Raw genomic sequence first — 23803 nt, 5'->3', positions numbered from 1 at the left:
TGAAGAAGTTGAGAGCTGACAGTTCTCTTAAGACCTGGGCTCAGAAATCTCCCATAATCTCTTCTTGGCTAGACTATGGCAATCTATGATCTCATCAAGCGAGCACTGTTTTGATTGTTACTGTGATTATTTTGTAGATGGACTGGCATCTACAATCAGTTCATTGCACCAACAAAGGCGACTGTCCACAGTAATGAGGGGAATTTCTTCATTCATTTCAAGATCTTAAAAGCCAGACTGAGGATTTCAGAGTCAGAAACAAAGTTCCTGCATTGACTTCAGTTAGCCAGCTTTCCCTGGGGAATTCAGAGTCAACTTCAGCATCACCTATATCAGTGCTACTAGCTTGTGGCCTGCCCTATGGAATGCCAACTTGCCAGCCTGTCACTAAATCTCTTTATACGTATACATACATACATATATATGTATATTTTATATATACATATATTTCATATATATGTATATTTTATATATACATATATTTTATATATGTATATTTATATATATATAAAATAGTAGGTTCTATTTCTTTGAAGAACCCTGACTAATACATCTTGTTAGGTAGATTTGACTTTAGAACTGTCAACATTTTTACAATTATAAACCAAAATTAAAATAAAAAAATAAATCTTAAAAATTAAAACTAAAATAAAACCAATTAACCTGAAAATGGATCCTATTCCAACTGACTTTAAAATGTATAGTAAACTATGTACCTTGAGTAGGTATGTTCTAAAGACAAAAATTACTTCAAAATAATTTATGTACCTTAAAATGGTCTTGGAAATCATATTATTGGTATTAGTATTGATATCGATATTTTGAGACTTCTGTGTATAGGCTGGGAAAAAATAAGAAAGTATGTGATATTAAAAATCCATCATTCCTTGTGCTGTTGAGAATCAGTTTCCTTGGCATCAGAGAAAAAAAAGGATAGTATAAATTCATGATGTATTTTATCCTAAAGTTTTTTCTTCTCATGATCTATTTTATCTTAAAAATTATTTTCAGCTAATAATGCCTAGAAAAAAATGGGCAACCTAGAAGAAACATACAATTACCATCCTGACAGAAAATTCTTTTCCACTAAAAGAAAACAAGATTCCTTGGAGAAATGGCTGATTTCAAGGGTAAAAAATGTACATGAAGAGCCCCATGGGTTTTGCTTACCAAAAAGCAAGGAAACTGTCAAAGACAACAAAAAAAATCATACCAAAATGACTCAGGAGTCAATTTGCAAAGGTTTTCATTTTAGCCAAAGATAGAAGAGTTTGGCTATAAGTATGGATACAACTCAAATGGACTTAAACACATGAATTTGTTCCTAATCCAACAGCTCAATATTAGAGGATGCTAGAAAACTAGCTTAGTATTTTGAAAACTGGCAAATAAAATAAACATTTGTGCTTATATATATAGATAGATATAAAATATGATATGTATATTATGTATATATAAATATAAATATATATAAAACTATAACAATGGAGACAATCAGATATTATGTACCACTTTAGGAAGGAACGACAGCATCTATGAAGTAGTCTTGTAGAAACAAACAAGCAAAAAATGAATGCCAAACTGATGAATCCTCCTGATCTAAAATCCAATTTACAAGAAATTCGTGATCAGAAGAACCTGTTAAATGCCATTCACAGGGACGAAATCAGCAAAATTCAGACCACAGAAAAGTCAACAGGACAAATGATCTAAATTTTCAATAGATTACAATAATTAAAAAAAGACATGGAGAGGACACCTACAGATTTTAGAGATTAACCAACTACAATGTATGGTTAAGAAAAAGAAATGAGATAGATAGATAGAGATGGATAGAGATAGAGATAGAGATATCACATATTTGAGAATGGGAAATTTTAACACACGAGATAGTCAATGATTTTTAAAAAATATTAAGTGATTTTAAATGTGCTCATTGCATTTAAGTCTCTATTATCAGCAAGCACAATTGTTTCTCTTGCCCTGAGGTACGTGCATTGTCTGAGTGGTTTGGCTTCAGGGTATGGTTTGTGTTTAAATAAGTTCCAGAAGTATCACAGTCTCCTTAAACAGCACGGTCTTCTCACTGAGAATAGTAGGAGCACACAGGCAAAGCTTATTCATGGTATTGTCACCAAGAATTAATTCCAAGCTAGGCTCATAGACAAATTTAAGATCCACAAGCAGGGACATAGACTCTGTCCACAATGGAAGGCACTGCAAAGTCACACAGCAAAGATTGCAGATGCATAATTCTATCCTAGCAAAGAAGTGAAGAAATGGGAACAATAATCCATTCTACTACAATGCTTATAATTATTTCAAAAATGAATTCTTAGTTTTTAGAGACAAATATTAAAATTTTATGAAATCTGGCATTTACTATAAAATAATACAGGTGAGGGTACGGCTAAAACATGACCTTCTATGTTTGACAAATATTTAAACTACGTGACAACAACATGGTAGGCGGAGAGGTTATTTTACTATTTTGTCTAATTTTTTAATGTTTATTTTTCTTCCAAGATAAGGAGTTAAAAATTTCAGAATAATTGAAAAGCAAATATTCAATGTTCTTTCATTATTTATAAATTGTATAATTGTAGCAAATATTTGCTAAACATACTTAGATATACAAAGTTTCTTAGGGAAACAGTTTCCTAAAATCGAAGCAACTTCTGAATTGTGGAAGGCCAGATGAGAAGCTACATACATTTCCTCTTTCTGAGAAACTTCGAGTGATATCTGCTAACAACACGATGATTAATTTTTTCCCAGTAAAGTCATTTCAACTCTATTAACACAGCATTTGTACAAACACCTATTTAGCAATTATTTGGTGACTTGGTAAAATGAATGGTCGTATATATTCTCAGTATATCCCAATGACCTCAATTCAACAAAAATAAAATTCTGATCCCCTTCTTTCTCATCCTTCACCTTCAAACTGTTACCTAATTTGCAAACAACTGTCCATTCTGTTCCAAAGATCATGCAATTGCTACACATCTCTGCTTAATGATACATTATGGAAATTATTTGGCCCCTTTGTTTCATTTATTTAAATGTCACAGTATAGTATTTATCAGCTGTAACGTGTTTTAAGCTGAGATAAACCCTTTAGGTATCATTGTTATCTTTGTCTTTACTACCTTGAGAAAAGTCAGTATACTGTTCATAAATGTGAGGAAGCAAAGATGAAAAAATTAAGAAAGCTTTTATAAAGAGTGCTTTTCTTAATTAACTAGACTAACAGTTTATATCTTCCCAACTCATTGTATCATTATGCCTTAGGTGACAGGAAAAATAATTGTAAAAATAACACACTATTCTAACAAATTAAATATTGTAAGTCAGAAATATTGAACATTGCCAAATTTATTTGAATAATAATAATTTGAAAATAAATTAGACCCTTGACTCATACTTGATTTCCATACGTGATTTGAATATGAAAAGATTTATTTATGATTTTTAGTGATAACTGAATACTGTTTTGGTGATATTTCTAAATTGCAACTAACTACGTTCGAATATATTGGAATTGAATTTTAAAACAACAGTCTGGGCTCTTCACAACTCCTTCTTAACTCACCTAATATGGCTTGGGAAAGAAAGAATTCAGGCTGTGATCCATTTCTCTCCAATTGTGGGGATTGTAGAGACATCTGAGAAAGAAAAAAGCAGTAGGAACCTGGTCCAACCTCCTTTTAAATATGGTAACGGACAAATAGAAAAATATTTGTTAGAAAAACCATCCTTATCTAGGGAATATATTTGGCAGAATTTTCATGGCTTAGGATTGATTATGGTAAACAAACCTACAATCTAGAATGTGAAGCTTAGTTCCATGCAAAATGTTACCTAAATTATACCTATCTGGAGTACATATTATCGATCTGTCATAACCTAAATGCTTCCTGCTGTCTATAGTGACCTACAAACTTAGTAACCGCACCTATTTCTTGGCCAGAGAGCACTTGTCCAATGAGAGAAGGAAGAACTTGGGGAGGTGCCCTTGAAATCCCAGAGCTCTCCCTGCTTTGCCTGTACCTCTTGATGTCATATAACCTTGAAAATATTGATGAAGTTTGATATTGGATGAGATATTTTATTTGTATGATGCTGATCTGACAATATTATAAAATATTTTAAATTTTGAGTTAATTTATGGAATTTCCTGATACATATTCTGACACCAAAGCTGTGAGTAGTTAGTTATAAGGCCAAATGATATTTTTCTTGCTGTTAAGCAGTAATAAATGATGATTAGCAAAAATATTAGTAACTATTCGAAAAAAATATAAATTTGACTGTTTGCACCTACATTGATAGATCAAAGAATTATAAGAATGTTATATTCCGAATGCTTTGTCTGTGGTACTCTATAAAGGAAAACCATAGTCACAAAATAGGATTGCTTTCTACAATTGATAATGTAGACAATTACATAATTTGGCCTTTAACATTTGGGGGTACAAAGTGGGAGTCTTTTGAAAATGAGTACTTATTCCAGATGATTCTCTTACTTTGGAATTGGTGTGGAAATTTCCAGAAATTTGAGAAAATAGCTTGAGATTTGCAGATGATACTGATCTCAAGCCCCTCCCCATGCACCTTGAGAAAAACTGTGCTAAAAATACCGAAAGTGCAATCCTCATTCTATTTCATTGACTTCAATATTGATGCCGTCATGAACATAATCCAAATATTCAAAAATATTTCCTTTTTCTGATAGGCTACAATTTTGAAACGAGGTTTAAAGATAAAATTAGCCTTCCTTATCTCCTGAAGATTTCCAAAGTGACCACAGCTGGGCTGCCATGGTCTCCTAAGCTTAGGCTACCACAGAGGTTGTGCAGGCCGTGCCCACTGAATGGAGTGGGGCAGGAAGTTTTGTGAGCCAAACCTTGCAGTTGATATGGGGTTGTATCCTCCAGAGCGTGCATTTATACTAATTCTCACAAAGGCATGATATGAGTTTATAGACATCTTCTCTATGGCCCCATCCAATGATTTATGAACTCTTTGCAATTCTTTGTTAACTTCTCTGTCTTTTGGGATCACTTTTTTACGAATTTTGTTTACATCTACTTGCTCGCCTCCAGCTCTTAAGCAAGATTCCTGGGCTATGGGTATATAATAGATAAATGAATGCACATGAAAACTGATTAGATTAAAGAGTGGATGGTTCTGATGAGAAATAATGAGAGACTGAAGAAAGGATATGGAAATACACAAAAGCTACAGAGGTAGAATCCACTGGAACAGACAAACATAGGATATAGACATGGAGGATAGGAAGAGAAAGAAATAGCTTCTGTATCCCTGAGAAACTTTTCCAAAGTTTCAGACTTTGTTGAGGAAGATAATGAATTCAGTTTTGGTTCCATGCATCCATCTCTATATAGAATTGCATGACATGGCAGGAGAAAACTTCTGTATATAGTATAGAAATCAGTTCAAACTTAGAGATAATACATAAAACAACAGATGAAAATGAAATTGACCAGGGATAAAGGAAAGTGATACAAGAGAAGATGAAGTTGTGAACACCAATATTTAAAAGCTGGATGACATCAAAACAACAGAGTTGGCAGCACAGGGAAATAAAGAGGTATGACAATCTATACAGAAGTATTTAATTGGTTAGTTAATTTATATCTTTGTTTAACCTTTCCTAAAAAAACCTTTTTGGGAAAATTCCTGGTTTGAGATGTTTTGAATAGTTCCAGGTATGCATCTTTACATTGCACATAAATATGCTTTCTCTACTACCAGGGAGATGCTACTGATAATATCATCTGCAAATGCACACCTGAATGAGAACTGCTCCTTCTTTGGGTTTGCCTGCAAATGCTCACCTTTCAGACATATACAGCATCTATCTTAAGTCCCTCATCTCCCAGTATGTTGCCCTGCTTCCCACGTGTCAGTCTTCAGCAGAATTAGCATCATCCTCTAACCCTAAACAGAATTACAACTCCCCTTCTATGCACTTTTAGCAACCTGGTCACATCTCTATTTTGCCCTTACCATTTTATGTATGTCTGCTTCCATGCTGCTTTCCCTGCATGATTATGAGCTAATTGAAGACAGAAAACACTTGTTATTCATAGCTTAACCCAGGGGACATTTCCTGGCAAATATTAGTCATTCAGTGAATATTTGTTGAATAAGTCATTTTTTTTTAATAGAAGCAGCAAGCTGCCACATAATTCTCTCTGTTTACATAATTTGATTTTCATTTTTATTTTGAATGTATTTAGAACACAAGCACATCTCAACAGTTTATTACAAGTCTCTCCTGTCTTTGGTATAGACAAAGTTTAACGTGCAAACATGACATAGAAACCAAATTATTGCATAACTGACACTATGAGCCTTTCTTTTTAAATGTACTAAATATGTATGTTTCTCTCTTAACATAGCAAATTTATGTATGTCTAACAAGACTTTCTCTAGGTCCACCAACCTGGGAGATAAACACAAGTCTATGTGGGCTGTGGACACAATGAACAATAAAGCAGAGGCCCGAATTTCGTAGATATACATATAAACCTTGTAGAATGCACCATTTTTCCAGAATAAATACATATATTACATAGTTTTTTATCCCTTAAGATCCACAGCAACTGTTTGCAATGTAAATCAACTATATGCTTCACATAGAACACTAATGTTTTTTCTTGCATATGCTCCCTCTACACAGCATGCCTAAATTCCTGCCGAAGTGAGGCTATAAGGATATATCTAATTTATGAAAGTGAGCATGCCCATGCTTCCTTCTCTTCCATTACAAATTCTTTTTCTTGGCATCCTGTTCAGATTGCTGAACACAAGAGCTCTGGTTAGCCACTTTGCTTTGGATGGGTACTTCCACTTTGAACAGTTAACCAGAAGTCCTCATGAGCACTATTTCTACTGTCAGTGGATATCGTGCCATTGGGGTTTTTTAACTGCCTGATGTCAAGGTCTGGGAGAATCTTTAACTTCAATTTTTTTTTTTAATTTTTATTTTATTTTATTTTTTCATGGGCAGGCATCGGAATAGAACCTGGGTCCTCTGGCATGGCAAGCGAGAATTCTGCCACTGAACCACGGTGGCCCACCCTTTATTCTTCATTTTTAGCTTGTACTGTGTTGAGGTTCTGTAGGGGAATGGGGTGAGTGGTGCACACCAAGCTATGCTGCTTATGCTTTAATGTTTTGTAAAGCTTTAAATGAAACAACTCTTTATGAATCAACTTACAGCTACTCTTCACAGAACTCAGACCTGAATCTATGGAGTTTAAACCAGAAGAAAAATCCAAGTGACCCACATTAAGCTGTATTAGGTGTAGTCCTTTTCCCCGAAGATCTTGTCCCGGGTAAGGTCTGCCAGATTGTGCCTGCTTGACTCTGCTTTCTCCTGTGAAGAGTTCTCACCTGGAGAGCTCTTATATAGTGAACTTCATGTGCTCCGCCTTAAGGTTCACCAAACACAAATCTATCTGGGCTGTTGACACAATGAACACTAAAGCAGAGGCCCCAATTTCGTAGATATGCATATAAACTTTGTAGAATGCACGACTTCTACAAAATAAATACATATATTACTTAGTTTCTGATCCCTTAAAATCCACAGGAAGTGTTTGCAATGTAAATAACTATAAGCTTCACATCAACGGTTTCAAAAACTGCTATTAAATCTGAGAATGAATCCCTTCCTCCTTGCTCCCTGAAAAAATAACTTAAAACTTTACAGCAAATCCATCTGAATGTAGACTTTTAAAAAGTGTACGGTGATATAATTTTAACTTAATGCAGTTTGGATGGAAAGCTTTGAAGTTGGTACTAATTGCTTCAATCTTTCATTCTCTGCCTTCTCAAAAGCTAAATCCTAAATGAGGAAATCTACATTTTTTAAGAGAAGCAAAGAAATGAAAATCTCCCTCCCCATTTTAAAATGATCCTCCATAAACAGCTTTCTTGTTTATATCTTGGTGTATTAAAATTTTCGATGATCGCTTGGACTTAAGTTCAAAGAAGATTGTCAAGGAAAGTTCATGTTTCTTTACAGACAAACAGATCAATCCCAACTCATACATGTGTGGGGGCTCCGTGACTAAATTTCTCAACACCTGTTTCCTCACGGGTGCATTGGAGATAAATGCAACCTGAAATCACAAGGCTTTTGGGGGAACCTAACGAGATACTATATTCGGAATTCATCATTTTATATAGCTATTGCTCTTTTTCTTCGTGTGAACTCACACACACATGCACACACACAAACACACCAGTATAGCATTTTATATTTCAAGAACTAATTTGCATAGATTTAAATGTGACATGTGAAGGATTGTATTTTTGTACCTTTAAGAGTCAAGCTGAATAAATATTTTTCACAAATAGGGCTAATAATCATATTATACATTGTATTATATAGAGCATGAGTAAATTTTATATTTAAATTCAGTGTTACTTTCAATAGAAAGCTATCAGAGTCAATTTTATAATTAGACACACTTTTTATTATTAGCATTTAGACAAAATATGGCCATGACTAACTGATTCCGTCTGGGAATATCACGGGTTTGGTGTCACAGGAGTAAATATTACATTACCAAAGAATCCAGCTTCCTATAAACATTACATACCTTGTTACCATTTAGAGAAATTTCTATTTTTATAAATTGCATATTTTCTAGTTTACTGTATCTTGGGAAGCCATTATCTGTGGATTCCGTACCATAATGACTACGTTAAAGTTTATTACAAATGCGATATCCTACACGTGCAAACCAAATTTAACTGTGACTCAATAGCTAATTTGGAAGCTCCTCACATCAAACTGCAGTTGACTTTCCAGGCGCTAGGAATGGCACTAAGATGACCCTGGAAACAAACCGCATGCTAAACTATAAAATAAAGAACTCTTAGAAAGGATTTTAAAAATGGTCCAAAAGTATATTAACTCCCGTGCAGTTGTGTGGTGGTCGAGAGTGGGGACTCAGCAGTCCTGGCTATACACTTACTGCCATGTCATTAAACTCCCCACGAGTTGGTTTCTTTGTCCATAACCTTCACAGGGCTCAGTGAGGAAGGAATGAGCTAAAAAATGTAAAGTGCAAGAGCAGTGGTGCCTGGTGCATTTTAAGCATTTCCTAGGTGTTTGTGTTTACTATTATTTGTGTTAAAGGTTAGAGTGAGACTTGGTGCATGAATCCTCACCAATCACATCTCTTTCCCTCAAGACAAAGAGAGTATTCACACAGGAATCCATAGCAAATCCAGGCCCAAACTCAGAACTTATTGCTACTAAGACAGGGTTGGAAAGTACACCTGAACTCAAGAGCAAAGTCGTGCTTCCCCAGTAGTTTGAGCACATATATCTAGTCATAGATATGGCAACTAAGGAACCAAAGCCTCTCCTATATTGTTATTAGGGCACAAAGAAGAATCTCCTTCACATGACAGCAGGCACATGTGAAAAGAATATATGTATTTTATTTATTAATATTTTATTTATGATAAATCATTTGTAGTTACATTATTATTAATGTGAAAATTTATAAATGTAAATTTATATAAATGTATTAAATGCACATATCTGGGTTGTTTTTTATTCTGAAGTGTTCAATACTTGTAGTTAACACATATCTATATATGTTGTTTTTTATTCTAAAGTGTCCAATGCTTTCAAGTTCCTCTCCTGTCAAAAGAGAGGAACTTGAAAGAAATGACAGGAAATTATATTGGGCCCATTGTTATCATTTTAACTGTGAAATTCTGATATTATCGGGGGTAGGAAAAGGAAGTTATTGCAGCAAGTTTGAGAAGACTTCTTGGGCACAGGATAGGTAGCTCAATTACCCGTGCTACCTCAAAGCTTGATTTATTATCTTTGTTTTTGTGATCCCATTCTACAAGGAAACTCAATTTAAGATCCATGTTAGCTAGAACTAACATGTTAGATCTCAATTTAAGATCCATGTTAGCTAGAACTAACATGAGGGACTGAGAAAAAATTTGGAAATATTAAACTGCCAGACCTGGGGAATTCCAGGTATTCTCACAAGCATTGGGGACTACCAATTTAATAGGCTAAGCCCTCGATATTGGTGTTTGCCCTTATGAAACCTATTCCTACAAAGGAGAAGCTAAGCCTATTTATAATTATGCCTAAGAGTCATCCGCAGAGAACCTTCTTTGCTGCTCAGATGGCTCTCTCTAAGCCAACTTGGGAGGTGAACTCACTGCTCTCGCCCCTACGTAAGGCACAGTTCCCAGGGGTATAAATCTCCCTGGCAATGTGGAATCTGATTCCTGGGAAAGAGCCTGAACCTGGCATCATGAGATTGAGAAATCCTTATTGATCAAAAAGGGGAATAGAAATTAAAACAAAATAAAGTTTCAGTGAGTGGCTGAGAGACATCAAATAGAGTTGAGAGGTCATTCTTGACCTTTTATGCATTGTATAGATTTCCCTTTCTAGTTTTTGATGGATTAGAAAAACTAAAAGGAAATACCTGAAACTGTTGAAGTGTGTTCTAGTAGCCTTGATTCTTAAAGACGATTGTATAACTATATAGCTTTTACAGTGTGACCGTGCAATTGTGGAAACCTTGTGGCTGACATTCCTTTTATCCAGTGTATAAAAGGAAATTTATACACTGGATAAAAGGAAATTTATACACTGGATAAAGGAAAAGTGAAAAAATAAGGACAATAAATAAATAAATAGTAGAAGGGATAAGAGGCATGGGATGTTTTAGGTATTCTGTTTTCACTTTCATTTTTATTATTATATGTATTTTTTGGTGTTAATGCAAATGTTCAAAAATTGTGAATGCACAACCATATGATGATATTGTGAGCCACTGATGACTAAATTGCACAAATAACTTTTTTTTTACCTTGTTTATTTTGGAGACCGTTACTGAGGCAGGGTGTAAATCTAGACTGGTGCAAAGGAAAAGCAGAACAGCATGAATGAACGCAGAAGACAGAGACCAAATAAAATAGGTAAAAATGAAATAAGCCCTAATACTTTTTAAAACTTTGTATGAGAATTTAAACTATTTCAGGAAAAAGAGGTACATTATATAAATGTATTTATTTCTAAGGGAGAAAGGAGCTCTGCATCTGCTAACAGCTTATAACTCGTATTGGATAATACTTTCTGCAAATAATGACTCTGAACTCTAGAAACAAATAAAATACAACTCCCTAAAAACACAAAAGAGTGCTCAAAGGAATGGGTCTACACTTGGAAGAAAGAAAAGACACCGAATGGCGTTCTCATGCATTTTTTTCAAACATATTTAGCCTGGGCATAGATCCCTTTCAGGGTATGCAGGGTCTAAAATCTGGAGAGAAACCTGGAGTCTATCCTGTATGAAGAAGCAAAGTACAGTTTCAAAAAGGATTCAGCAACTGGAAAATCAAAAGGGAAAAAAACCAGGAGAGGGCCACTGAGATGGAGCCACCCAGGTTGTGTGGAAACTCTGCTCAAGCCTGTAGCTGAACTATGGAAGTACAGACTCCAAGAACTCAGGCTAAGGCGCAAAGAACTGAACTGGGATTTCAAAGGCTAGAGTTTGAGTTCAGCCACAAAACAAAAGATCAATACTATTTGGTGGAACATAATGAATTTCAGAATCTCCACAACGTATTATTCACAATATCCAGAATATAATCCGAAATTACTAGCCCATATAAAGGAACAGGAAAATGTGACCCATACGTAATAAAAAAGACATTCAATTGAGGCCAAGCCTGATATAGCTCCAATTTAGAACTAGTAGACAAGTGTTTAAACATACGTTACAATTATTCTCAAAAGTGTAGAAGAAAATATGAGGGCAGGGCAATGGTGATTAACATGCATTTTTGTATATGCACCATTCTTCACATAGATTTACTTAATTTTATCTAAATTATAAAATTTGTATTTGAAATTTCCAGTGTCTTCAGAATAAAGTTTAAGCTCTTGTCCAACGTTGAAAGACTTTTGCAAGCCAGACCCACCTATTCTTCTTATTTCATCTCCCATCACTGTAGTCACAAAGCATACCTTTTATTAAAAATAATAAGTTCACTTTTAGTATATCTACACCATGCTTCACCTTTTCATACCATGTTACTCATCTCTCTTCCATCATATTCACAAATAAAAATTCTAAGCATCTTCAAATTTACTTATTAGTGATGATAAAGAAAAGAGCTTGATTATGTATACTCAAAAAAGAGTATTGAAGTCAAGTTTATTGTATTAGATATTCATCCATAATAACAATCATTTAAGTGTTATCAGGGCAATAAAATTAGATATGGTTCTTCAGTCCGTCGATTTTAGAGACAACTTTGAATCTGGACAGTGTAATATAAAGATAAAAAATCAAACATTTCATATGGACAATGCAGCAGTACTGTTAAAGTAGTCTGAAGCCCTAGATTCTGGGGTGGGGGGAGAGGATATAAGGGAAAACTTTTAGAAGGAGTGAAAGATGAGAGGGATCCCAAAAGATGCTTAGAATTTTTATTTGTGAATATGATGGAAGAGAGGTGAGTAACATGGTGTGAAAAGGTGAAACATGGTGTAGATATACTAAAAGTGAACCTATTATTTTTTAATAAAAGGTATGGTTTGTGAATACAGTGACGGGAGATGAAATAAGAAGAATAGGTGGGTCTGGATTGTAAAAGTCCTTCAACGTTGGACAAGAGTTTAGATTTTATTCTGAAGACACTGGGAAGCCAATTAAAAGACAAGATACAAAAGGCCCAGTATTATTTTTTTTTCAAAACTGCAAACAGATGTTGAACAAGAAAAGATAAGAAATATACTATGAAATCACTTAACTTTTGGTTACAAAATACATGTGAGAGTTCATAGTTAGAGGAAATATTTCACTGTAGTGTTAGAAAGTATCTTCCTGTCACCCCTTGGGGAAGGGTAGCTATGAATTTAATTCCATCATTGAAAATTTAAAATCCCACCAAAAATACTAATTAAAATTAAATTAGTGGGCGGGCCAAGTAGCTCAGCAGGCAGAGTTCTCACTTGCCATGCTGGGGACCCTGGTTTGATTCCTGGTGCCTGCCCATGCAAAAAAAAAAAAAAAAAATTAAATTAGTTATTGCTACGTTTTAAGTAGTAGGCACATACTTCTTTACTATGGCCCTTTATGTGCCTCTTTCCATTGAGGATATTCAGAAGACTATTTTTCTCATTTTATTAACAGGCAAGTATAAAATTATACTGAAAAATTCTAAATGCTGATGATAAGAGGCCAGATGTGACAAAAAATATCCTAAAGCCTAGTGCTAGATAGGTAAGAAAATCTATCCTTCATGAATAATGTGTTTTTATTGTATTTCAGTCGCTTAGTCTAGAAACATTAACTAGGAATGTTTTGTGTTTTTGGAGTCTCACCAGAGTATCTCAGGAAGGACGATGGATAATGTGTCTCAAAACCAAAAGCCAATAAATTCCTGTTGTTTTATACTTATTTTGTACAAGTATAATGCCTATTTTCTACTTCATAATGCTTGTTTCATACTTCATTTTACTCACTCCTTATAAATAATGATTAAGGAAGGGAGCATATATATTTGATTATGGACAGGTTTGTTTGCATATAATAAGCAAATTGTTATATAATACTGTTTAACTTTTAAAAACTAATGCAATACCCAGTATTTTCCCTCTAACTTTGCCTTATGGCATAGAACCATGCCTAAATAACCCTCCTGGGAAAATTTATCATGATATGCACATAAATATATTTTATGTTCTACAATTTCATAAGGTGAATTTTGCTTTGAACCTTTCCCTCAACTGTCTTATGTAATGCTCTATGTAAACAGGGCTCACTCCCAATGTGAGTCATTCTCTCTAAGATAAAGTTGTCCTTGTAAATTATCCCAGTGGTAACAAAAAAGGGAAAAAAGAGAAAGCTGTGACTTTCCCTCCAAAAAAGGAAAAGTTAATCCAGTAATTTCTGGTATTATCTTTGCATTTCCTATCATTTTTTGATTTTATGATATTTGTGTACTTTCAAACTTACTTTTTAATTGAGAGCAGCAAAGTTAGTGAACTTCAATATATTTCCATGCACCAGCAATCAAATTGTGATTAAGAGCATGCTAGACAGCATTGTTGTGGTGAAAACAGTACATCCACATTTTGTCTTGTTTTGTTTTACTTTGTTTTGAGTCTCCTGATAGACTCCTTTGTATTATAGTCTATAACTGTGACATACTTTGCAACTATCCTTGGCATTTCTGTCTAGGACCTTCATACAATTGTGTACACCTAAATTCTTTGAGGCCTAAGCTCAAACATTTCTCTCCCTTTCTAGAATTATATTTGTTATGATTCTTTCCAGGAAAAAACCATACAAGAAAAACCTGATAAATTGTAAGTTTATCAACTCATGGTTGATATAAAGCTTTATTCTATAACCATCCTTGAACTTGTTCTATTTCTTTCCCATTCATTATTGTAACTGTTTAAATTCAATCAAAAGCAAATCTTTTAACAACAATGTTTAATAGCATGTGTTGAGTTATCTGCATTCAGCTTTCACATGAAATTTCAACATCATATGAATATGAAGAACGTAGAAAATGTTTACATGTTGTTTTTAACATCCGGACTGTTTTAGTTTCCTGGCTGCTGAAGCAAATACGATGAAATGGGTTGGCCTAAACAACAGAAATTTATTGGCTTATGGTTTTGGGGCTAGAAAAAATCCAAAATCAAGGTGTCCTGAAAATGACGCGTTCTCCCAGACACCATGACATTCTGTGGTTGATTGCCAGTGGATTCACAGGCCATGGTTTCTCTGTCACATGGCAATGCACTTGGCAGCTTCTCCTGGCTTCTTGGTTCCATTGACTTCTGACCTTTAGGGAATCTCAGGCACCTGTTAAGTGGCCACTGCACAAACTTCATCCACCTGCACCACTTTCTCTGGAGGAATCACAAACCCACGCAAAGTCACCATCCACGATTTACTCCCACCTTCTATTTGATTATGTGCCCTTACTGAACCTGAGAGAGATGCTAAAGCGAATGAAAAGGCCCCCAGCCAGGTCTTAAACCTGGAAACCAGGAACAAGCCGCTCCAGATGCTAATCCGAACAATAATTTTCAGTGGCAGGACACCTCGCCCCAGGTGGATAAAACTTGCACTCAAACAGGATGGATGGTCTGTCTTCTCTGGTTAAAGTGGGGCATACAGGGCTGCCATCTGTCGGCCCCAGTCTGAGCAGTTTCTGGGCCACCCCGGGAGACTGTCTGTGATGGGATTTCTCCCCCTTGTCTTTTGAACTCTGGGCTAAGTGCAAGGTGATTATTTGCCCTTCCTGGACTCTTTATTCTGTGCATGTAATAAGGGGACCATTTGTTGAAAGTTTCTGTTGTGCCCTGACCCTGTGCTTCCGTAATGTGCTGTTGTAGCCATTTTCTCCGTAGTCCCTGGCTTTTTGGTCACATGGCCTTTCCTGGCTTATCAGTTCCACTGACTTCTGCCTTCCGACGGCTTCCCTCGTGCCTTTCTCTCTGTCTGACTTTCACCTGTTTGCAAAGGACTCTGGTAATCCGGATTAAACCCCAACCTGACTCATTTGGTCCACACCTTCGCTGAAGCAACACCTTTAGGAGATGTTGTGTATAAGGGCCCACACCCACAGGAACGGGTTAAGTTTAAGAACCTGTTTTTCTGGGGTACATAGAGCCACAAACTACCACGCTGACCAATGATTAAATTAGACAGCCAGCTGCTCGATCTGTTTTCTTTTTGTTTTACATTGACTGAGAAGGTCTTATTACACCAGGATTTTGGATTTACATGCCCAAATAGTAGACAGTGGTAGTTCAATTTCCTTCAATTTTTACATTAAGAAACATTATTTTTTTTTTGGATTTACATGCCCAAATAGTAGACAGTGGTAGTTCAATTTCCTTCAATTTTTACATTAAGAAACATTATTTTTTTTTATCATCTCCTGCTTTTCACTTACTCTGTGTACAGCATGTCTTCAAATCAGGGAGAGATCTGTGATCCTCTCTGATTTGTATCTATGCATTAAATCGAGCTCTAACTGGCTTACAGCTGCATGTATAAAGCAATCTGTCTTATACCCACCTCGCGTCTCTTCCCTGAATGAGAACATGAGTCTGTGCACTCATTTTCTAAAGGCTGTAATGAATTTGAAGTGGTGCCTCAGCTTATTTGTCAACATCTCCCTGAAGTGATCTCCCACAAGGAAATAGAAGACGGGATTGACGACACTGTTCAGGAAAGCCCAAGGTCGAGTCACGATGTACAAGGAATTGATGACCACCTGAGTGCACTGGTGCTGTTTCCAGCTCCCCAGGCGTGAAGCAATCCTCACGTTCCTCATGACGTGGTAGGGAGTGAAGAGCACAGAGAAAATCACCACAGCCATGATGACCAGGTTGAGGGGCTTTTCCAGGGGCAGAGCAGTGGAAAGCTGCCTCCTCCTCTCTTTGAGGAAGCGCACGATCTTGAAATAAAAGAAGCACATTACAGAAAGAGGAATGAGGAAGCCCAAGAATGTCAGACACATGCTATAAATGAAGTTGGTTTTGGGGTCCCCGGAATTGGCGTAATCATTGCAGCTGGTGCCATTATGTATTATCACAGGGCTTATTAGAGGAAGGATTGGCAGCAGCTCTATGGTTACCAAAACCCAAATGGCCAAAGAGATCAGAACAGCAGATTCCTTCTTTTGTAGAAGATGTTCCCGGAAAGGATACTTCATGAGCAGGTATCGATCAATGCTGATAAACATGAGGAAAAGAATGCTGGTGTAGAGGTTGGCATGCAGCAGATATCGATTGCTTATGCAAAGCTCATCCCCATATATCCAGTTTCCATCTGCATAGCTTCTTATCAGCATCGGAAGTGTGCACAGAAAAGCCAAGTCAGAGATGGAGAGGTTGAAGAGATAAATATTACTGCTGTTCCAGTTCTTGAGACAGAAAAGGTAGCCAAGAACAACCACAGTATTTCCTAGGAGTCCCACGATGAACTCAGTCCCATAAAAAATGGGAAGATAGTATTTTTCCAGGGCAACCTTCGAAGCCAGCCAGTTTTTGCAAGTTGCGTTCCCTGCCTAAAGAAGAGAGAGAAAATATAGTGATGAAACACTGGGCTAAGACACAGAACAAATGATGCAATGTTGCAGAACATTAAAAATTAAACATTACGTTTGAAAGTTGAACTACAGATTCTAGGTTATATTGGCGCATAATACTAAACATGCTCACATGTATAAGTATACACTTATGTGTATGTCATAATTTAGTATTTCAATAAATAGTTATTGAATACCTTTGAACTATATATTAAGCACTGGAGATACAGCAGTGGGTAAAATAAAGCTCCTAATCTCTTTGGAAGAATCAGGAAATGCACAAATAAATACATGTCATGTAATGGTAACTACTATGTATTCAAACGAGGAAGGGTAATGAGGTTAGAGAGTATCAAGGTGGAGGAGGGCAGTTTGCTATTTTTTTATATATGATGATCAGCGAGATGCTTTCCTATGAGATAACATTTGAACTGAAACCACAGTGATGATAGGAAAATGAGCCATATCTATATATGGAAAAAGAGTGCTCCAGACATAAGGGAGGACATGTGCAAAGGCCCTGAAATGGAAACACTCATAGGGGTTTGACAAACAGCAAGGAGACCAAGGGCAAGTGTAGAGAAATAAGTGAAGGGAAGAATCTTATTCATTTTTGTGTATCTAGAGTCTACTGTGATCGTCAGCATATAATTTGCTCAACAAATACCGTTGAGTTCAGTTGAATTGAACTATAAATAGAGGTTGTTATAACTCCAGCCTTTCTATTTTTACAGCTTTAATTTTGTTTCCATATTGTAAAAAAAATTATGCTTATTTTATTATCCTTGTAAAATACAGCTGCAATTTGAAAACATATAAAGATGAAAATCTTAGTAATACTGGCCACTATTTCTGGAAAACTTATAATGTCCCTGGCACTGTGCTCTTCATTTTTATCTCCTTTCATACTCAAAGTGGCATTATGAGTAAGGGAATGTTTTTACTTTCACTTCATACACGAAGATACAGAGGCTTGGAAAGGTAAGTATCTGATGGAAATCATGCATCTAGTAAAGGACCTTCATCACAGCACATTCTGAATTTGGTCCATGAAAGAAGCAATTTGATTCATTCACCTCTCAAGTGTCTTGCTAACTTGCCTCTTTTCCTCTTGTAATGAGGCCAGATTGTGGTTGGGCAGGCTGTTTAAAGGGTTGGAGTTTTGGGAGAAATGTGCTGGCTCATTTCAATATTTAATATTGTTAAAATATTAAAACTTACTTATTTCTTGTGAGGAAAAGGCAAGATTGAAAGTAAAATTTTCTAAAAATTTCCTTGTTAAATGGGCCTCTGAATGTTGCAATCAAGTACTTTTACTATAATATTTTGGTAAATACAGTAAAATAAGAACAAATACACCTGAATATATTTCCTGGGAAGCATGTAAACATTGAGCAGAATTAATTATGACTAAAGCATCTGGAAAATGCATATCTACTTTAGTAAAATTTGAGTAATTTGCTGGTACTATCAAATACTGTCAGTACTTTGATCTTTTTTTAATATATGAAAACAGTCATGGAATTTTATATAAGCTATTTTTAATCACTTGAAAACACTTTAAATCCCTCTGAGCCTCTCCTCAAGCATTCCTTGACAACCTGTCACTAAGTCCAACTCTAGAAACAGCTGGATGGAGCCTTCCTCCACTCAGCAGTGGGTCCATGAACTCAGCTAAAGGAAAACTTGTAACTGAGCAGAGTGGCTTCATTAACTCTTTGAGGTTACCTGGTTCAACCAGCCTCTGCCCTGCCAGCAATTTGTTACAGTTTTCACTTTCATATCTTTTCCAATCTTTTCGAACTGCTTTCACCTACTCTGCCATACTTACATTAGCAGATGGTTTTGGCTTCTAGTTCCCTGAGAAGGTGGAGACCGTTTGTTGAGTGTTCACGCCATGATTTCTTCTGTCTTTTCCTTCTTCCTTCATCTTCTGTGACAGCAGAAAAGGATCCTCAAGATCACTCTACGTTCAAACTTAATCCCAAATTCTCAAGCTTCATATGTTATCCATTTTCTCCTCCTTCCTCTCTTCAGCCTACTTCTCCCCCCTAACTGCAGCTTTTCCCTAAGCATCTTGACAGTCTTAAAAGGAAGGAACAGTGATAAACAACTCTCCTTGGTTTTAAAAAAGAACTGTCTTCAGTAATTGTTTTGACATCTGGCATTCCACTCCATTTTCAATTTATACCAACCTTACTCTGACCCCACCAGTCCAGCAAAATAGCCTCGAAACAGCTCAATCCTATGCTCATTTTAAACTATTCTTCCTACTCAATTTCTCAGCTACTTTTCATACCATGACTTCTGGAGCATTCTCTTTTTTGCCTTCTGTGACATAGCTTCTCAGTTTTCCTCCTTTCTCCCTGTTTATTTTGTGCAGGCTCCTTTGTAGAGGAAGTCTTCTTGACCCAAACTTGAAACATTGGAGTTCTGCAGGACTCAGTCCTGAGTTTTTTTCTCTTCTTTCTAGACTCTCTTCCTGAGAGCTACAATGGCCATTCATACACCAACAATTTCCAGATTGATACTTATTCTATCTTATAAGCTCTAGTCATTTATTTAATTGCCACCAATCGCTCCCTCACAAGCACCTCTCTCCCCTAAAATCCCAAACTAAACTCTTCAACTTTCTGTACCCTCACTCTCACCGTTTCCTTTGTCAGTAAATGACCACACCGTCACCCTGAACGCTCACCCCAGAAATCTTAAGCAACATTCTTAATGTCATCCATCCCTCACCTCCAATAACTTGTGAACTTCCAGATCTTGTGGTTTATAACGTCAAAACATTTCTCAATTCCATCAGTGTTGTTCCATCGCCTTCAACACCGTTCTCATCCCAACCACCATCATCTCTATCTTGGGCTATGCCATAAGTGTCATCCTCTCTGACTGTTTTTCAAGCCATCTTCTGCACTATAGCAAAAAAAAAAAATCTCCAAAAGCTACAGTAAAAAAAACTGATTTTGGGGGGTAGGAGGATGGGGCAAGGGTAGTTCAGTGGTAAAATTCTTGCCTGACGTGAGGGAGACCCAGGTTCGATTCTCGGCCCATGAGCTTCCCAAACAAACAAAAATTCAACAAACAGTGCTGCAATAAGGAAATACTCACATGAAAAAAGAATGAAATGTGACCCCTGCCCTACAGCATACAAACAAACAAACAAAAAAACCTGACTGTATTATTTTCCTTGATCAAAACCCTTAAATAAAGTCCTGAGTCCTTAATGGGAACTCCAAATCCTGCATGTTCCACCCCCTTTTCACCACTTGTGCCTCATATAGCACCACTCTCTCTTCCTTATTCGTCTTTCCTTCTGTTCTTTGAATGCACGGAGTATCTCCCTCATGTGCAGTCCCTTTGTCTGGATCTCTTTTCACTAACGTGCCCCGCCGTGTTCCTTCCTCCATCCCATACTGTGTCTCACACCTACACATTCTTCAGATCTTAGTTTAAGTGCGTGTTTCCCAAGATAGGTTTTCTGACCACCAATCATTAAATGAGGTCTTCCCATTTTATGCTCTCATTGTATACTGAAATTAGCTTCACTCACAACTGTATTTTAATGTTTATCCTCTGCCTCGGCACAATGCTTAACAGATAGTAGGTGGCTTATAGATGCTTGTTGAGGGAACAGATGATGTGAACACAGGGAGTTTACAAAGAATTTTTTTTTAATATTTTTTATTGACAAAGCATGGCAACATACAAATATGAACATTAACATATGAGCATTCCATTCTTGGTATATAATCAAGGACTCACAATATCATCACATAGTTGTATATTCATCACCAGGATCATTTCTTAGAATATTTGGATCACTCCAGAAAAAGAAATAAAAAGAAAAAACAAATAAACTCATACATACCATACCTCTTACCCCTTCCTCTCACTGACCACTATTTTCATCTACCCAATATATATTAACCTTTGTTTCCCCTATCTTTTTCTATACCCCTTACCACTCCCTTTCATTGATCACTAGTATTTCAATCTGCTCAATAAAAGGATTTTTATAAATATTTTCTCCAAAGCCATATAAGTAGTAAATCCACCACATTTTGCCGATTGCTTATTTCATAATAAAAGCTGACATTATATATAATGTGCTAAGTATTTAAAATTATTGGAGTTCCTCAAGGTTCACTACTGGATTCCTTTATTATTTGAGGGAATGCAAAAAACTGGTGCACATACTCAAATAAAATTTAAACAACAGAAAGTTTCCTTAAGACAAGAACCTCATTTGTTTCATTTTGAAATTTCCTCTTTTTTTTCTGGCCACAGCACCTACTTTTTTGCCTAATCAGTGCTTAAAGTGTTTAGTATGACTTATGATCAGCAAAAGGGGTAGTCTGCATGAAAAGAAAATATACCCATTAAGAGTTATACCTTGGGTCATATTTTCAACGATGGCCACTCAGGTGAGTTAGGGGCCATGTAGAAGCCATGGAGAATCCATCTGCTTTTGGGTAATCCAAATGGATTGAAGAATGAGGTAGGCAGTGGGAATAGAGAATACCAGGGCTAGAATATGGAAAAATGAAAGACTGCCGAGTCACCTCTGTCCTGCTCCCAACAGAGTACTTGCTTCCTTCATTAAAGAAAAATAACTTAAAAATGTATCTGCAAAATACATGTTATTAGGGTAACACTCAGGTAATGCAGAGAGAAAAAATAAATTAAAACTAGGCTTAAACCAGCTACTCCTAATATCTGGGTACCTTGCTAGAATAATATTTATGTTAATTTATTTTTACAAACATGAGATTCTGCTCTTCATGATGTCTTACCATCTGCCTGTTTGACACATTTTGTTTCAGTCTTTAAATAATTTTCCTAAGTCCATAACGTTAAGAAACTGTGATTTTATAAAGGTAGGCAATGTTTGCAGGCCAATTTAGCCTCACCAGGACCCACATTTTGAGAGCATGAGATTTCAAATTGGATGATGATTGTAGTTGAGAGTGTTTTTATATAGCCAATACAGTTCCACAGAATGAGGAAATAAGCTGTCTCTTTATGGCAGAGCTCCCAACTAAAGGGGAATTTCCCTCATGAAAAATTAATATCCGCTCATCCACACCAGAGCATAGCTGGTTTGGAAGAATTTGTTTTAATAACTTCTTTGAGATATTGGGCAATTAAAGTTAAATCTTTAGCTTCCAGTGCAAAAATACATATAAAGTGATTAAAATTATTAAATTAGAAGCAATATCCCATTTACTCATCGAAGCATATCAGTAATGCTCATTTTTAATTTGGAATAATGTTTTCTGAACTTTAATTTTATTTGGCATTTAAAAAATACATTTAAAAATTTTACAAGCATTTATGAAATATATTCGTTAGTTTTATGGCTATTTAAATTGTTTTTCTTTTTTTATTGTCAGAATTGAACCACAAATTTGTGAAATTTTAATTATTAGGTGCTACCTTAAGGTAAATTTGCATAGTAATAAGAAGTTTTTTTAAAAATTGTTTTTTCATAATGGGACAACTTGAATGAAAATATATATTCGAGCCAAAAACATAAACTAATTTAATCAAAAGTTCTGAAAGGTAAACATGGTTTCCGAAATTTTCCATTTTTCTTTTGAATTGCATTCTTGAATATTGTCCTGTTTACAAACATAAATGCTAAATTTAGTTTTTAGAATGCCTTAAAAATTCTGATGCATTGTTTTCTAAACATGAAAATATTAGAGACCAATCATTTAAGAACATTCATTTTTTTCTGTAAATGGTTATTTTTATTTATTTAAGCAAATACTTTTACCATTTTCTTATACATGATTAAGACATCAGCAATTATAAATAAGTTTTAATTAATAAAACAAATGTACTATTTTAGTGTTTGGCAATTTAAAACAAGACATTTAATTTGGCTAAGACACAGTTGTAGAAGTTAAAAATTTTGAGTTGCTTTTAGTTTCTCTTGCTGTTTAGTATTTATTTGTGAATGACAGTTCTTTTAAATACTTCTTAAAACCTAAAATGCTTACAGCCCACTTTTAAAAGAACTGCAAAGGGAGCCCAGACATTACTTTAAATACCGGGGTGACTACAGTTGGGGATAGCTTACCATTCTCTGGGAAGACACTGACCCCTTGGCAGAAACTTTCCCAGTCGCTGGATGCAGCTTCTGACCCCGTGCTGTGCTGCTGCAGGAGGTTAGTGCTGTCTGATTTGCATATCAGGGAGCCAACATTAATAATTCAGAAGTCCAGGAATAGTTTATTCAGTTATACAGACAAGTAGGGCACTTCCTGTGAAGTGGAGACACAAAACACATTACTCATTTCGTAGAATGCACGTTGACAAACAGATTCTGAAAAGATTACCACTGAAATTATTTTATTCACTAGCAAGACCACAGGAAAGCATTCTTAGTGTTCATATATTTTTATACACTTAATGATAAAAGGTAAGTGCTATTTTGTGTTATGTACACAATTGCTTCTCCTTTTTTTTCATGTTTCAAAATCTTCATTTTTGTTGAATTCTGTATTGGGTTTAAAATAACTAAACAGCTGTTATCAGCAAATTTAGAGGGAACTGAAAATTTGGAGGAAATTCTGGATTTATACTCTGTGTGCTAGGGAGAGGAATACTAAAGCTTCAAGTATTCCTGATTTTA

At 35.7% G+C, this 23803-nt stretch overlaps 1 protein-coding gene across 1 annotated transcript; it reads right to left on the bottom strand.

Moving 5' to 3' along the window:
* Nucleotides 1-12683: 12683 nt before the first annotated feature.
* Nucleotides 12684-23347, bottom strand: SUCNR1 (succinate receptor 1). The gene is made up of 2 exons (XM_077159137.1): nt 23249-23347; nt 12684-17136 (listed from the first exon to the last, which is right to left on the bottom strand). Exons 1-2 carry the CDS (start codon nt 23249-23251, stop codon nt 16183-16185), a joined length of 957 nt encoding a protein of 318 aa, XP_077015252.1. The 5' UTR covers nt 23252-23347; the 3' UTR covers nt 12684-16182.
* Between the last annotated feature and the right edge of the window lie 456 nt (nt 23348-23803).

This window comes from Tamandua tetradactyla, chromosome 5 (genome assembly GCF_023851605.1).
Source record: "Tamandua tetradactyla isolate mTamTet1 chromosome 5, mTamTet1.pri, whole genome shotgun sequence".
Lineage (NCBI taxonomy): Eukaryota > Metazoa > Chordata > Mammalia > Pilosa > Myrmecophagidae > Tamandua > Tamandua tetradactyla.
This window is presented reverse-complemented; position numbering and strand designations above follow the sequence as displayed.